This window comes from Callorhinus ursinus, unplaced genomic scaffold (genome assembly GCF_003265705.2).
Source record: "Callorhinus ursinus isolate GAN/ISIS: 27379988/994484 unplaced genomic scaffold, GSC_fseal_2.0 scaffold12, whole genome shotgun sequence".
Lineage (NCBI taxonomy): Eukaryota > Metazoa > Chordata > Mammalia > Carnivora > Otariidae > Callorhinus > Callorhinus ursinus.
In genome coordinates, this window is record NW_027397074.1 from 11,241,025 (window position 1) to 11,259,897 (window position 18,873).

Genomic DNA, 18,873 nt, shown 5'->3' on the forward strand with positions numbered 1-18,873 from the left:
TTTAACCAATAGTCTAGTAATACTTTCAAATCCAATGACGTGTGTGTCCGATATTTAACATTAAAAAATTAAAATCTGCCCTTCTTTTAATAAGGGATATATGTGCTATTTTCAGGAAGATAAATACTTTTTCAGAGATGTGTTTTATGAACCAATGTCCTGCTGACTGCTGATACTTTCTCTTCTCCATAATCATATTGTGTTCACATTTAGCTTGGGTATTTACTAGCTGTTGTGACCTTCAGCAAACTGGTTAATTTGCCATCCTTGGCTTTCTCAAGGGAGATGATATTGCTAGATCACTCTTTCGGTTTATTTCTACTCTACTTTCGGTTTATTTCTATGACTATGGCACAATGAAAAATCAACTGCTTGTCTACAATTTATGAAAATGAAATTTTTGAGCTGGAGCTTTATATGAAGATTTGAACAAATAGTTTGTATCCTGAAATTTACACATTGTTTTTCATTATTTTTCCTTATCTACAAATTTTCCTTCCATAAATACTAAGATGTTCAAGCACAGGAAACATGTCCTCTAATGTCTTCTGCATTCCCCACATTTCCTCTCACTGCCCTCTGTGGACATTATTCAGGCTGTTGGGGCTGGTGTTGGATCCCTAGGGACCCCAGGGAATATCCTATCTAGTTTATCTTCTCTGGGCATTGCCACCGGTTGGTTAACTCAGGGGTCGGAACATTCAGTTTGTAGTCTGAATCTAAATTTGGTTTAAACTTCGATGCCAGGAGTGCCTGGGAGGCTCAGTTAGTTAAGTGACTGACTCTTAATGTCAGCTTAGGTCATGTTCTCAGGGTCGTGAGATCGAGCTATGCATCAGGCTCCACACTCAGCATGGAGTATGCTTGAGATGCTCTCCCTTTCTGCCTCCCCCCATTCTCTCTTTCTAAAATAATAAAAAAAAACTTGTTACATGCCAAAGTACCTAGTGCTAATGCCATTCAAAGATGTTTTCAACCTAAAATACCAAGACTTTAACTCTATTAAGTTAACATTTAAAAAAATGTGATATATCACAATATTCTGTCTTCAGAGTATAAAGATAATAGAATTAAGCTCATTAGAATATTTAATGTAAATTTTATAAATACACATTCTTCCAAGTTTCAGTAGTATTAAACATATATATGAGATTTGGGGTAACTTTCTACTTTTTTGCTTTAAACTATTGCATATTTTTATATTGAGTAAACAAGCCCAATATAAATGAAACAGGTTGTTAACCAAAAGTATATGCTATGATAACACCACTGATGAGTTTTTTGAGTAATGTTATACAGCTTATACAGATACATACAGGACCTTGAGATCAAGACCCGAGCTGAGGTCGAGTCAGATGCTTAACTAACTAAGCCACCCAGGTGCCCAACTTTTTGATAGATCATAATTAAAGAAGTTGAATTCTGTATTCAAAACTGTCATTAATTTGGGATGGGGTCATGAGCAATTCACTTTCCATGTTTCTTCTTTCATTCACACTTTTTATGAAAACAAGCAATTAAAATAAGCAAAGTATGGTGTGCATATATAAATTCTCAAATGAGAATTTTTATTTTTATTTTTATTTTTACAAAATAAAAACATTCTCACAATATTGTAAATAGAAAAAAAAATCTAAGAAACATCAAAGGCTGTAGGTGAACAGTCCGGGCATACCCACTCTTTTTTTCTAGGTTGAATAAACTGAAATATTTAGAATCAATGACTTCTAAACTCACAGATCTAAAATAGGTTTAGTTCTAATCACAAAAAAACATAATTACAAAGAAAATAGATTATCAGATATTTTGCAGCATTAATCGCTAACAATAAAAGGTCATTGAAAAAGAATCATATAAATAAAATGTGTTGTAGAAGCAGGTCACAACTATTTTATAGACTTGTGTTATAAAGCAAGCAAGATCCTTGCAGATGCTCTTGTTTTCATTTCTTGTAGAATACATTAGAAAGGTGAAACATGAGGTGACATGACTTCCAATGTCACACAGTTAGTTAATGGTAGTGCAGAAGTATGAACGCCATCTATCTCTCAGGCCAATGCTAGCATCAGCAAATAGAAAATCTCATTCAGTTTATGCCAACTAAACCTACTTAATAGCCCACCTAAATATAAATGGTGCTCAAATATGTAAAACCTAGGGCAAAGAACACATATGTTATTTATAATTCCATTTTAATTATAATAAAAAGATAATTTAAAAATTGTATTAATTATCTATATGACAATTTTTAAAAGATTTTATTTATTTATTCGTCAGAGAGAGAGAGAGAAAGAGAGCAAGCACAAGCAGGAGGAGGGAGAAGCAGGTTCCCCAAATGAGCAAGGAAACTGATGCAGGGCTCGATCCCAGGGCTGGGATCAGACCTGAGCTGAAGGCAGATCCTTAACCGACTGAGCCACCCAGGCATCCCTCTATATGACAATTTTACTTGAAGACTTTGACATGCAAAAAATGAAAAGACTGTTGAACAAACAGAAAGTTTTTGTGGGATGAACTATTTACGGTGGATCAAAAATGTCAATTAGGAATGACAAAAAGGCTAATTGACTTTTTCATCTCTATTCTCCACTCCACTCCCAGAAAATAAGCAAATATCACACTTACACAGGCACACTGATGGGAAATTATGCAGAACACTGCTGTAAGGGAAAATAATGTAGGAAGGATTACCCAGTGTCAGCAATTATCAAGGAAAGTCAAATAAAAATCACACCTATTAGAATGGCCATTATCAAAAAAAACAAGATAGTAAGTGTTGGTAAAGAGGAAGAGAAATTAGAATCTTTGTACTCTGTTGGTTGGAATGTAAAATGGTACAGCCATTATGAAAAACAGTATGATGTTTTCTAAAAATTAAAAACAAAATTACCACATGGTCTAGCAATCCCATTTCTGGGTATTTATATAAAATAATTAAAATCAGGATTTGAAAGAGATAGTAGCACTCCCATGCTCATTACAGTTATAGACACAATAGTCAAAACATAGAAGTAATGTAAATATCCATTGATAGATAAATGGATAAAGAAAACGTGGTTTATACATATAGTAGAATACTGTTCAGCCCTTAAAAAGGAAAAAATCCTATATGAGACAAGATGAGCTATTGCAAATTCATGTTTTCTAAATAGAGTCAAGGTAAAAAGGGGAATATAATTAGCTGTGATTTATGGTTCAACTTGAAGAAGATTATCATGATAGGATTGTGTTTATCATCACTATAACCTCTAAAAAATCTAGTATTTCAGTCCAATATTGGTATAGATCCTAACATCACTCTGTGGCTACAGTCTATGGTGTTTAGAATCTTATGTATTGTTTGAAACATACTAAAACAGAATGTGGCTGAATAAGACAGGAAAAAGGATATGGGTAGATTAGTAAAATTTTAATAATTCCAGGAAAATAATATAACATGTGGAGCTATCCAATGATAGGTATGTGATGTCAGCATCTCATCTGAAGTAGATTGAAGTTCATAAATTTATAAACTCTTAATTTCCCAATTCATTTTGTTAGAACAAAATGGATGTTCTCAAGCGACTTTCTAGTTCATGTATTACCAGATTAATACCATTAAATAGAGTGTAACACACTAATCCAAAATGCACTCGTGAATATACAGATACATAGTTAGCTGAATGGACATAGGAAGCTTGGCTACAGGATGCAAATGTACATGATAAATGCCTGCCTTAACTGTTGCCTCCTCTCCTTTAAGTATCTCTAGTGAACCATTAAGGATTTTAACTTTAATTATGTCCTTAAACTTTTTTAATATTCATATATTCTGTATTGTTCTTTTTTAAAAATATTATTTAAATGTATCCCACTACTCAGATAACAGATTTCAACTTAATATACCATCACTTTATTCTAGGAAAGGAGTTTTCTAATAAATAGGAGCTATCTGGATCAGGGGCAATATCATCCCCTTCCCCATCATCATCATCATCATCTCCCCTGAGAATTAACAAATATAAGGACAATATAAATTCCGTTTCAAACATTAGTTGACAGGTAGAATGCACAGAACTTTGATTACTGAATTGTAAGTTTAAATCATTTCTAAAATCAGATAAAAAGAAAATTATATTTCTGAAAAGGAAAATTCTAAAAAGAAATCTTCCAAACAAAATTTAAAAGCAAAAGGTAAATGCAAATATACTTGGTGTATCGTATAAGAGAAGAGAATGTTTCTTTTGACAAAGAAGTCGGGAGTTTTTATCCTGACCTAAGTACTCATCACTAGAAACATTACAACATGTTACAATATTACAACAACATTTTGCTTATTTTTGAGCCAAAGGTACTATTGTTATGAATGGTATAATCGAAATTAAAATGATGAACTTTTAATGTATAAATTCTTTCACCATTTGAGGAGCTAAAGGATATAAATAAAATAAAGAAGCCATTTCAAACAATAAAAAACATCAATAAAGATTTTATCGTCCTGAGAGAATCTTAAAGAAATAAAATGAATTAGGTGTTAAGTTACTTCATAAGAAGTGTCAATATTCTATTTCTTACTTATCAAAGAAGATTTAGAAAATAATTTACTTTGGCTTGAGAGATGTTCAATAAATAACAAATATCATGTGATGGCAGAATTTCATTCCAAAAAATTCTAAATCACTTTTAACTTGTAAAATATTTCTTTATTTTTTAAAGATTTTATTTATTCATTTGACACAGAGAGAGAGAGCGCGCATAAACAGGAACAGCAGCAGGCAGAGGGAGAGGGAGAAGTCTCCCCACTGAGCAGGGAGCCTGATGCAGGGCTCCATCCCAGGACCCTGAGATCATGACCTGAGCTGAAGGCCAAAACTTCACAACCAGTGACTGAGACACCCAGGCGTCCCTGATATTTCAATATATATAATAATATACAACATATTATAATAACTGATTTTTCCACTGAAAAACAAGATTGCCTAAGACAACAATATTTTTAAAAAAGATTTTATTTATTTATCTGAGAGAGTGTGCGCATGCACGCGCATTTGTGGGGAAGGGAGGGTGAAGCGGGAGAGTGGAGGGGGAGGGGGGCGGGGAAGTGGGGGAAGAGGGGGAGGGAGACTCCTGGGCTGATTCCCCAAGGAGCTCAGAGAACAGAGCCCAGCAGGGCTAGATCCCACGCCCCAAGATCATGACCTGAGCCAAAACCAAGAGTCGGAGGCTTAACGAATTGAGCCACCCAGGTGCCCCAGAAGACAACAGTTTAACATGTGTGTCCACAGACTTTAATCAGACATGAGATTTACTGATTAACAGACTGTTGATAAGAAGAAAGATTTAGAAGCCTTTTCAAAGATCAGCCAAAACTTTGGTTTTACAGTTAAAATGAGAAATGGCTTAATCACTTCAGTCATTAGGTGTTTGTTCGCTTTTAATTTATTCAGGCCTGTTAACTGAAATAATATGTCCCTACAGCAGACAGCTCTAACAGTTCAGTGTTCTCCTACAGGAAGCCTGAACTTTGTAACATTTATTGTCATCTATGAAAATAATTTTATTTGTCCTCAACAAAATAACTTCTATAGCTAGTCTAGTGCCTTATCGTTAACAAAGCACACGAAATATATCGCTCCTTTCATTCCATTAACCCTGTGAGATAGGTCTTGAAACCTCTTAATTGTACAGATGAGATAAAGGAGACTCATAGAACACAAGTAACTTGACTAAAGTCATGAAGATGGCTTTAATTCCCAATTTTCTGACCCAAGTTTGGTGCTTGGTTAATGAGAAATATTCTGTGTCCCTGCAGTTCAGAGTTCAGAACTGACGATGGTCAATTATCTAATAAGCATGTGCAGGTTATAAGGGACACAGAATTCAAGCTTAATACAGCAAATACTCTTCTTACCATCAAAGATCTCCAGAGTGAAAGTAAATATGATCTTTTCACTACTTATGTAAAACACTATGCCAAACACTGTATTTAATGTTTCTGGTACATTATTTCTAAATCTATTATTATCTCAATTTCCCTACTGAGAACACCAAGGTAACTAAAAGTTAAACGACGTATCCAGGCAGTTGAGTACAACAGCTGAATTTAAATCCTGACCTGTCTGACTTGAAAAACATTCTCTGTGTATGTGGGACATGCTAAAGCATTGGCTGATGAAGATCTAGCATGAATATTAAAGACAGTTCAGCATCCTTGCTTCCATAATAACCACTCCAATTCACATATACACTAAAATGTAGCCTGTTGCGGCATATTGACTAGACAAATCCAGAAATTTAAGCATAGAAGCAATTGTTCATCAAGAAGCAGTATCACCTCAACATACATAAATATTTCAAGGTATGCTACCCTTGTTAATAAAGGCAATCAAATTAGGGTATGGATTATTACACTTACTAAAAAAATGTACAAAACAGGGCAATCATTTAGTTTTCTTGATATCACTATCAGAAATATTATGACTCAAATATACTTTTCCTCTGATTAATTTCAAAATAAATGGATACAAAAGATAAATATATTTCTTTGTCCTGGCAACATAGCTAATCATTAATATCCTCACAAAGTAAGTCTGGTATCACTGCATCCTAAAAATAATACATTACAACCTACCAGTTCAGGTGCCCCAAGTTCATATTTTTCTTTCCATAAGATAGATTCCTAAATATTTATTAGAAAATCTTTGTATTAACATGAAATGTGATCTTTTGTCATGTGTGCCTGACATACCAGCTTGCAGGAATTTTGAAAAATCTCATACTAATGACCAATCCGTACCTGGTAATCCCCCAGGACCAAGAACAAGGAAGCTCACTCATCTGTGTGGTGTGTTTCTTGATCTCCAACCTTGATCACTGCCATGCCATCTGTAACATATGCCAAAAAAGCATAAGCAGAAATAGAGACTTTCTTGCCTAGGAGCATTCTCCCTTAAGTTACAAAGGAGTGTGTCTTCTAATAATACTACTGGAGTTAACTCTCCTACCATAGACTTCTTCATAACAAGGATTTCCGGAGGCCAACTTCTCACATCAACACCACCACTCCAAAAACAGCTAGCCTCACCTTCACACCAATCACTGATAGTCAATCATAGAACCAACAGCATTTTCTTGCCAGAAACCCTGTCAAATCATCTCTACAAAGAGCTAGCTAGTTGGATCAATATCACCTACATTGAAACAACTAGAAACTAAGAATTTAACAATATCCATGAATTAGAATTTATGCCAAAGGCATGTTCTTCACAGAATAATATATGGAAGAACAAAAGATGAATTCATTCTTTACAGGTATAATGACCTGGGAGAAGCTAATTTTCCCTACAGCCCTGGCTAAATCTAAAAGCAAGCAGTGGACATCAATGGTTTTAAACTTTTGCTCTCCTATTCTATATCCCTCATGATTCATTAAAAGGTTCTTGAAGCTACATTTAGATCTTAACACCTGTATTCCTATCTTGGCTCCAAATGGCTTTCTAAAAATCTTCTACACAAATTTGATTTAATCATCAATAATAATAATAATATAGAGACAAGTTATCTTCAAAACCAAATGATTGTTTTTGGTTCACTGACTAGATGTTTAGTTCTTATGGATTTATTGTTCTTTTAGGAAATTGTTGAAATTTTAAAAGTATCATGTCAGTAATGTATTTCACAATTACGATATACAACACTAAAAAAATTTGGAGAATAAGTTCAAGAACTTCAGGGATTAAATGAAATTTAGAACTAGTGGTATGGACATGAAGGATTACATTTGGCCCATTATATTTCCTAAACAAAATTTTATTTTATTTACATTTTCTACCCTGCCTTTTCTGGGGATATAATATTGTTATCAGTTGATATAAAATGATACAAAATTATTAATAAGTTTAATAATTGCTATGTGTTTTTTTTTTACACTCCTACCTTATTATAGTGATTCAGAATACAATAATTAAGTCTCTAGGTAGAACAAGGGTCCAGTATTGTGAACGCATTTAAGACTCAGACATGACTCAGTATAAAAAGATACACTTTTTCCAAGTTAATCTATTCCCTCAATACAGTCACTATCAAATTTCAACAGAGGTTTTCCTGAAAATTGGTAAGAAGATTCTGAAATGTGTATGAAAGGTCATAGGTCAAGATTTCTCCCAAGAGGGTTTTGAAGAACAGCAATATGGTACCTACCATATGTCAGGACTTAATATAAAGGTATCATAGTTAAAACAGTGTGACAGTGATGTTGGGACAGACAAGAGACCAGCAGACTAGAACAAAGAGTCATAAAAGACCCACACATGTATAAAAAAATTCAGTATCTGACAGATGGAGCATTGTAGATCATTGGGACTAATGACACACTATTCAAAATGGTGCACACACAACTGATTATCTTTATTGAGAGAGAAAAAGCCCTAGAGTTTCTACTCAGACCCCAGATAGATTAAAACAACTTAATTTTACGTCTATAAGGACATTATGTGAAAAGTGAGAAAAATTTTATGATTTTTAGAAGGAAATATAGAGCAATATTTTTAAGACTTTTGGGCAAAGACAATTTCCTAAACAATACAGAACATTTATAAAACTTAACAGAAACAAAATGATAACCTTTCAACTTGGTTAAAAACAAACAAACAAAAAGACAAAAATACAAGACATCTACAGCCCACTTACTTGACAAAGGATTACCAGAATCCATAAAGATTCCCTCAAATTCGATTTGAAACACACAAACTAATCCAATTAAAAAATAAGCAAAAGAACAGGCAAAATGCAGATGAGAAAAACCCAAGAGCTAACAAGATTAATAAAATATTATCATACTCAACATCACCGAAGGGAAGGTAAATAAAAACAACAGATACCCTCCCACATTACATTTGAAAAGAAAATTTAGAGAAAGTGGACCAAAGATGTAGAGAAACAAGAAGACACATTTACTACTCACAAATGTAAAAACATTTTAACACTTTGAACAGCAACTCGGAAAAATCAACTACTGTTGAAAAAACCTTCAACATTCTCTTATAATATTTAACAAGGTAGTCATTATCACCAGAAATTTAACTTGTAGAAGAAATTCCTCCACATGTACATAAGGAGACTACTTCAAAAAATTATAGCATTGCTTGAAAGAGTTAAAAAAAAACCCTCATAAATAAGTAACCAGAGAATATTTAAATTAAACTATGGTAGAGATGTACAATAATAGAATTCTGCCCCAGAGTGAAAATAAATGAACTAGAGCCACATGTATGACTTTGGATGAATTGCATAAACTTCACGTGACTAAGAGAAGTTGCAAAAATACATTAAGATATTGTTTCTATAAAATTTCAGGAACAAGCAAGATATGAAGAGTTAATGACTACATACATAAAACTGTGAAGAAAAGCAAGTGAAAGAGTAACCTCAAATTAAGTCTGGTAACTTATTCTGGGAGAAGTCTGGGACAAGAGAAGTGACTACAGGAGGCTTTAATTGACTTATATGTATCCCTTTCCCCTAAAAAAAGGAAACAAATATGGCAAGATGTTGATATAATAAATAAGGTGGGTACATGGCTGTCTGCCATATTATTCTCTACAGTTTTTTTTTTGTACACTCAAACATTTGTAATCAATATGACAAGTCAGCGCCCCATAAGTGCTAAGTTGCACACCTCAAAGCATGAAATGCTGAGAAGCTCCCCCAGCCCCACTCCCATCAGGGAAGGTGGAACAGAAGGTGTGGGATGTTGAGCTGGGCATCTCAATAGATGAAGAGGTAAAAAGTGTGAAGAAGCTGTGTGAGCCTTAGAAGATCATTTCCCTGACTGGGGAGAAGCCTCAGACTAAGAAAATACACGCCCTCTTTTAATAAATCAGTGAGCATCAAATCCTGACTTTTTGTGGTTACTGTGTAATTGGAGATATTCAACCATTGAGTTGTTTTAGTAAAATTCACAAGACTAAGAGCAAAACACACTCACCATTTAAGTGCAAATAAATCAGAAACATGTGTCAGGCAGCAAACATTTCCACTGCACTTGCTATTTCCAGTTGAGATTTTAACTTCTAATTTAAAACTCCTCTGTTTCGTGCCCTTCACCCTCTTACAATGCTTTTGGGCTAGAAAAGAACTGCCAGGAGACAATCTACTCCTCACACTTTGCCACTGCACAGAATTGTGTTGCATTTTCCAGGTATCATTGTTTTTGTTTGTTTGTTTGTTTTTTCTGTATCAGTAACTATCTGATACCATACCCCCACTCCAGAGATCTTAATTTAAATTCTAAGCAAAGAAAAACTAAAAAACCCAAAAAACAAAAACCCTAGAGTAAATTTTTGAGTAGTTAACTCAAAGTTATAAGAATGTGTGCCCAGAGGAAATGGTTTCTATTTTGTACATTTTTTTTCCTGAAAAGGTAATCAAAAATGGTAATTAACCAAACAGAGATGCTGTCTTAAATGTACATGGTTCTTTACAAATAGTAGAGTGTGACTACCTGTCTTATTATTTGCTTCACAAAATACTGAGAGGAGTAATATCTTAATAAGTATACAACATTTGTAATAAAAAATTAATTATTTAATACTCATTTCTATATATATTATTTGAAATCTTCTTTTATTTGACACTGCTGGGCCCCGGGTGTGCAGGAAAAAAACCTCATTGTTAAGGGACACGAAAGATCCACGCGCAAGTGACATACGCACAAATAGCTGGAATATAAAGAACGGACCCTGGCCTTTATCAGATTAAACAAAACAAAACAAAGTCTTTGCTTGTCGTGAAGTATGGATAATTATATTATGGACTCTCCAAATTCAGAGATGGTTGGTCCTTTGATCTGAGAACAACATATAAAGAGTTATTTTTAAGGAAAGTTTTTTTTTTTTAAAGCATGTCATGAATTCAAAAATTGCCATGATGTCGAATAGGTTCACTAGGTAAAACAGAGAAAAGAGAGTTTATTACAGAGGAAGCATCTAATTTTTTGAGGCCATTGGTTAAGGTGATGATTATACTGAACCTGGTATTAAAATTGTGCTATGAATAAGGTTTATAATCATTTTTCTAAAAATAAAAATTTAAAATGGGAAGTGGCAAGTTTGAAATATACATCCAAAGTCCATACATTCCAGGGTACTTTTAGATGCTCCAATTAGTTCAAAGAGAAATAACAATATCAAAGGAGAAAATGAGATAATATCATACACCACTTAAAGCCTCAATACTGATGAGGATTACACAGCCCCAACACTGTTGATCTGAAATTGTTGAAAATTTTAATCCTAAAGCAAATAGCAAGAAATAGCACTTTAGAAACTTAGATTTGTAGCTTAGTTCCCCAGGTGTTTTGTCATTTTCTTCTTCTTCTTTTTTTTTTCCAGCAGAAAACTGACCTTATGCATTAAAAGGAAGAATGACAGGTTGCAAAAAATCATTCTTGGTCTGGTATTTGCTTAAGAATGTTTAGTAATGTTGCAGAGAAATAAGTTTTAAGATTTTGGAAGATTAATTTCCCTCAAGTATCTGACTATGTAAGTTTTTTCAGAAAATCATTACAGAATTTTACAAAACTAAAAGATTGGCTCAGGAAATTTTGATTAACGCAATGCTCCCTAATGGCTTTTTTAATTTCAGGGGATGGCACAAGCCTCTATTATGAGTGTTTAAAAACAAATTTCTTGAGAATAGCCTAATGATTCTGCAATACTAATTATTGCTAACTATCAGCATTCAGAAACACATCATTTAACAAAATAGACAACCTTGTTCAGAAAGATTTTTCAAAAAACAATGAATAAAAATCTTCTTCAGTAAGTATAGGGGGGCTTTTTTCCCTTCATTACATAAGTCAGTACTTTCAGAATAGCACTTGGCTTATGAGCATTGGAAAACCTACATGATTGGTCAGTATGTTTTAAATGCACAAATGCAGAGAATAAAAAGCTAGACGAAATCTGGAAATACGCTTGCTCTTCCAAAAGTCAACACAATCAGAATCCATGGCACTGAATGCTACAAGAGCGTAAGCATGTGAGACACTGATGAGTATGAAAAGCCTACTGTAGGAGAAATAACCAAATTTAGAAAAAACAGTAAAGTCAACCTCTTTTTTTTAGCAAGAGCTTCATTGTATCGAGTGGGAAAAAATACAGTCTAAGAATTCTATGATCAACCAAATGTCATTCATGCTTTCAATCAACAATTTTAAATCATAAAGGCTCAGTGTACACACTTTTGTATTCAGAAATGCAGAAAGACACACTTGGAAGACGTCAAATCAATTCCTAAGTCTACTTGGAATTCATTCTACAGATGGAGATATACAGTTACATACACACAAACACATATTTTATCTATTTATTCATATACATACAATTTTCCCTTAGAAAAGAATTAATTTTAAACTAATGGCAAATTAGCCATCTTTATTGCCTTCAATAAATAAAATTTTATGATGGTCATGCAAAATTTTAATTATTAAAAAAACCACAAGACTCCAGTGATATATACTTGGTATTGTCATAGTGATGCCTTACCTCAGGCATAAAAATCAGAGTTGTGTTTTAACCAATCTACTGCTCTGAAATTTTATGATAATCTATCAAAGATTGAAGGCGAGGGCTCTAAGGACACCATGTGTGAATAAAGCACATAGTTACAGACAAAACAAAAACTATGTAAATATAAATACATATACATAAACATATATATCCTGAAAATATACAGGTCAAACAAGGTGAGTCCTTGCGGATTCCCATTTGGACTGATGGCCTTCTAGTCAGTTCATCTTTGCATATGAAGGGAATGAACTTTTATCATTTTAGCCTGGTGGCACAAGACATAGGTATAGCCTTGTGGATGGTTTGTATGTTAAAGTAACTCCTTAAAATATTTAATGTTTCAAAAACAGGATCTAAATATTGAACCAAGACAGCATCACAAGGCTAACAGAAAGAAATACTACCAAGTGTTTTATTAAAGATCTGTATTGCAACAGTAAATAAAGCAAAGATAGAAATCATAAATAACAAATAACAGGTATGCATTTTACAAGAACTGGACTCCAACCAGAGGATCTGTGTGCACGGAAAGGTCTGGTTTGACATTTTGGCAAATCTTTGGGAGAATCACTAAATGAATAATTAAAATAAAATCTTAAATAATATGCATGTAGCTTTAACGATTTCCTGCTCAAACCAAATAGGCAGACTGTAAGACTACTTCTTCCAAAAACAATGAGAAATGGAGCATGTAAAATTTTAGGTTCATTTCAGTTTTCTCTCTTGAATTAATATGTTATTATATCTATTTTTTTAAATTTAAATTTATGAACTTAAGAATGGCTACATAGGCTATCAAGTACAAAGAGTATCATTTCATAACAGTATGCTTCATTGAAACTGTTTTTCAAATCATCCTGATTTGTAGTATTTCCCAATTTCCATGGTGTAAATACAGAGAAGGGTTTCTTTCTTCAAGTATCTTTGCAAAACCGTAACACAAACAGTTGCTGCAATTTTTTGTTTTAAAATAAAAATAGTATATACATTTCCTTCTGGAGTATGCTGTATGAAAATGATCATATCACTCCCATTCTTAAAAATGGTCTCTATTTTTAAAAAATCGTCTCTATTTCTATAGCTTAAGTAGACTGCAACACCTAAGGATTAGCAGTAGGAGTGGTAGGAGTATAGTCATAGAAACTCCATATAGACCCAGTGTTCTGTTCATAATTGTTATATCTTGGTTCATAGTCTTTATCTTCTTTTATTTTATTTTTTTTTTTTTTAAGATTTTATTTATTTATTTGACAGAGAGAGACACAGCGAGAGAAGGAGTACAAGCAGGGGGAGCAGGAGAGGGAGAAGCACACTTCCCGCCAAGCAGGGAGCCCGATGCCGGGCTCGATCCTAAGACCCTGGGATCAAGACTATCTTCTTTTAGATATCTGGTTAATTCTCCTACATTTCCATTTTATGCATGACATTAGAATATTTTTAATAATATGCTTTCGGTTACATATTAGGCAATGTCCTGGTAAACTGGCATTCTGAAAACCAACAAGCAAATAAACAAACAAAATAGGCCCAATTTATCACATTTATCTATTTCCACTTTGTAAATACTCCCACCATGACCAATTCAAACCATCAAAGTGACACCATTCAATGTGAAGTTGGAAAGAGCCTATCTTAGTGAGTTGGTACAAGTGGGCTCCAGTAGAACGCTGTGATGAATCAGTAATGCCCCAAGTTTATTTATTCTAATAGTCTATCAAAATATACAGGGACTTTTTCGGTGGGTTCCAAAACATTTAAGAAAATGACAGTGAATCATTTTAGCATAATTAAAATGTTAAGCAATGGGCAGCATTTTATAAAACTATGAAATGACAGAAAAACACCTTCCAAATAAGTATTTAAATAAAATAAAATGATAGGTTGAGGCTATTTTGTGATAAAAAATATTCATCATAAGCAATATCATTGAAAACTTGTAAACTATATGTTAGAGTTTGGAAAATGCGAATGACATTTAATTAACAAGTGAAAATAATCATTATGCATTTTGAGAATCAAGCATCTTATAAGATTTGAAAGAAAGTGATAAAATATATTTTTATGGCCCTTTAGATACATCTGTAAAGTCCATTATTTTAAAATGCTTTTGATGTAATAAGGTATATAGTATCTAGAAGTAGACAGTAACCTAGCACAGGAGTTGGCAAATTTTTTCTGTAAAGAACCACAGAGTACATATTTTAGTCTTTATAGACCAGTTAGTCTCTGTCATGAACACAGTTCTGTTATTGTAGTGGGAAAATACCCATGTTCAACATGTAAATCGATGATCCTCGCTGTGTTCCAATAAAACATTGTTTACAGAAACAAGCAGCAGATAGATTTGGCCTGTGGGCTGTTCATGGTTTGCTGACCTGACTTTAGTGTGTACTAAATCATCTGGTATTTTACAGTTCTGATTTCAATATAATTTTTTTAGTATTTATAAAAAACTAATCCCAATGATGAAAGTGTTTTTTTTTAATAATACTGCCCAAGTCAGTAAACAATATTGACTAATTAGTGTTTCTTAAACAACATAATCCCATAGCAAACCAACAGCCAAAAGGACAATGCAAGTGAAAATAAAATGAATATAACTGTGAACACATTTTCTTTTATATTACTACACTAAAATTTCATAATTAACTATAAGAAGAGAGGTTTACCTAGACAGTAAATAAAGAGGAAACTTGCATATGAAATTAAAATATACTTAATAGGAGTACATTCATTTTAATTTACTATGAAATCCTTATTCTTACCTTCTATAAGTTTCCCTGTCTGTTCTGCACTTCCTCCAGGAAGAATTTTGGCAATATAGGCTCCAATTTCTCCATTATGTCCAGGGATTTCTTTACCACCCACAATTCTAATTCCTAATCCATTACCTGTATTGGAAAATTAGCAAATTATTAGTCGTAATTTAAAGGGACAACAGTTATCAGAAGTTATAAGGTGCACAAAGAGTTGGCTCTGGTAAAAAAAAAAAAAAAAAAAAAAGTGGGCTCTCGTACCCAGAAGCTATCTACAACATGAATGCTGGGACTGGACACTAATAACAGAAGGATATTATTCTGAATTCAGTAATAGTTGATATGAAATAGGACATTCTGAGATTTTGGTAGACTCTATAATGAATTACCTGATACAAAAAAAATAATTCTTTGATTCAGCCATATCACCAAGCTATGATACAAATATCTTTGTCCATTTTTGACCAGATACTTTGTAAAAATATTGTATGAAGATGTTCCCACTATAAGAAACTCCAGAGCCTACAGTTCACTTATGAAATTGAGGAGCATTTCACTTAAAAAGGCAGTAATGGCTATCATAAGTTGAGAAGACACAATCCAAGCATGTGATTGCAAATGACAAAATGATAACATGATCAAAACTTGTGAATTACGATACACTTTTTAGCTTTAACTGATCAACTAACATTGTGCATTTGCGTGGCAACTACTGCGAAGCCCAATAAAATTATTCTTGACTGATGAACAACTTAGTAAACTTTTTTATTTGATAGAACAAATTTTTCTGTAAATAACCACATGCAGAAAAAGCTGGAGAATGATTATGTGAAAACTAATTGAGATAGAAATGAACTATTGATGTTTTAAGTTTATATTTTCTTTTTAATCATCTAAAAATTAGCAAATATATATAAATATAAATATATATATAGCACCAGATATATATTTTTCCCAATGCCAAGGATATTTAAAAATAAAAGTATTTTAAAAAAGCAGAATTATTCTTCTTAAATGAAGATAGTTATTTCTTTAAATTAAGATTGTTTCCATTCACTGATTGAAGTACCATTTTCAACTCTTTCAAAATCTCTGAATTTTAAGAGTCAGCTCTCTTGTAGATTCTGTTCCCTTCCCACTTTACTCTTCAAAAACAATCCCTGTAGTCAGCATCAACACAGTACAAACATTCAATAACCAGTAACACTGGATTATGGAATCCTTCTGTCATCTACCTTGTATATTTTGGTAAAACACCATTCTCAGGTTATATGATGGTTCCAAAGGAATTTCCTCTCTCCTTTTCTTCATCTCTTCCTTCCTTGTATTTACCCTCTTTTCTTTCTCTCCTTCCCTACTATTTGACTCCCTCTTTCTACTTTTTTAACCAGGGTAAGTGGTAAGGAAATGCCATAAATCATCTTTTGGGATCTGAGACTGACCACATCTGAAGATTTACCTCAAAACAAAAATGAAACAAAGAGGAATTAACTGTACATGTCTCAGTTTCCTGCTGTTGTCAAGGGGTCAGAGTTAAATAAGATACTGGCTTTCTCTGGCCCCACTTGTGGAGCTTTTCTGTCACCAGTTTCTTGGTCCATTGCTACCACTATGAGTAGAGATTAATTTATGATACACATTGAATATAACTGGGTGAATACAGAACATCATCTAGTACATGACCTGGTTTCAACTAAGCCTGTGTAGAAACGGTTGATTTCTTAGACAGTAGGCTTTAGGGATTCACCAGGAATGATCCAGATACAAATAAAGGGTGAAAGATGAAGAAAAGTTCTTAGCCAGCTTCATCCAATTAGTCTAGCCTATATTTTAGTGTGCGAAGGACATTCTGGAAATTACAAAATGAGGATTTTAAAATAGCTGGCGATAATTAAAGGGTTATTTCATGGAATTGATCTGTAAAAAATAAAAATAGTTTCTTAGAGATTTGGTTTCACTCTCCATGATTGAATCACTTAGAGCTGTAATTTACCACTTGTTAAACTTCTCATAAAACACACAGAGATACTGAATTTCTAAAGTGGTCAGTGTAGTCATATCAATTTTAAGACGTGGTCAGTCTCAGATCCTAAAAGATGATTTAGGACATGTCCTTCGTGGATAGGCATATGTTCAAGATCATGGCTTACATCAAAATTTATCACAATGCCAGAGTATAGGCGAGTACAGGAGGGTACAGTAGAGTGCTCAGGGCATTTGGTTTTATTTATTTATTTATTTTTTTAAAGATTTTATTTATTTATTTGACAGAAAGAGACACAGTGAGAGAGGCAACACAAGCAGGGGGAGTGGAAGAGGGAGAAGCAGGCTTCCTGCAGAGCAGGGAGCCTGATGCGGGGGCTCGATCCCAGGACCCTGGGACCATGACCTGAGCCAATGGCAGATGCTTAACGACTGAGCCACCCAGGTGCTCCAGGGCATTTGGTTTTAATTATTTCTTTTTAAGCTTAAAAGAGAGAATGTAAACATAGCCCACGAAAAAAATTTCAGCACTATATATTATAGGGCACAGCCATATGCTTAAGGATCTACACATGGAATTGTTACACCTTGTAAAGGTGTAGCTAAAAGAGTAGTTGTGGAACTCTGAATTCTACTAATTGGTGTAAGTGATTATTTTTAATGATTAAGTTATAGTTTCATTCTGTAGATGAAATTGTCTTAAGAGTTAAGTAGTTGGATCCTTAGTACCATTTGATTTTTGGTGACTGAAGACACTCTAAAACCTTGTAGTAAAGAATCAGTGGAAAGAAATTACAATTATATCCATCTTAATAAAGTAGCACAACACAATACTTATTTAATTTTGTAAAATACAGCTTCATACTACTGAATTCTAATACTCAAAACACTTCCTAAATACATGTTATATGCCTCAGTATCTATCTTAGGTAAAAATGAAAGTAATATACAGTTATGACAATACTGTGAGAAATGAAATTTTCCGTGTAAAGAAGCCACTTCAAGCACATAGTAAATTTTCAAGAATTACTGTTGCTCTGGTTGATATCGTTGTGGTTGCTGTTGTATACTTTGTATACAACAAAGTAGCATAGAAATATTAAAATTTATGATAAAATAGAATGATAGAAAATAAAAAGACTCAGAAAGTATAACAGTTTTTTGCTTATTTTACAGTAGTTACATGTATTCTAGCTTCGACATAATGAATATAAAGTTCATTTACATGATTTCTAATTATTTAAATCTGGACATTTTGATTTCATATTTCTATAGTTGCACTTTGATATTTTATGTATTAAATGCATAAAATTAAATTAAACAAAAATATTTCTATAAAAATAAAACACCCCAACTCAAATCTAAACTGCAGAATTCAATAAAAGATTTGGTAAATTCAAGAAGCAACATTAATTTTTAACTGAAAGGCCTATATCTGAATGTTCCTTGATAAGTGATGTTTATATTATCACTGTTTTTCAACTTTTGACAAATTTTTATCGACATAAATTCCTTTTGCCTCTCTGTTTATATTCTATCTAAAAACATTAATAAAATGCTTCCTTAGTTAGATGTCTTGAAAATAC

At 33.2% G+C, this 18,873-nt stretch overlaps 1 protein-coding gene across 5 annotated transcripts in view; it reads right to left on the reverse strand.

Moving 5' to 3' along the window:
• Positions 1 to 18,873, reverse strand: part of PCLO (piccolo presynaptic cytomatrix protein) — a 391,109-nt gene that overhangs the window by 92,671 nt on the left and 279,565 nt on the right. For 4 of the 5 annotated variants that reach the window (XM_073898726.1, XM_073898725.1, XM_025872800.2 and 1 more), the window contains exon 10: positions 15,314 to 15,439. In XM_073898726.1, the coding sequence (XP_073754827.1) occupies positions 15,314 to 15,439 (126 nt within the window). Of the gene's footprint in view, positions 1 to 12,236; positions 12,295 to 15,313; positions 15,440 to 18,873 lie in introns of those variants that run through there. The other variant, XM_073898728.1, reaches the window with a different exon arrangement.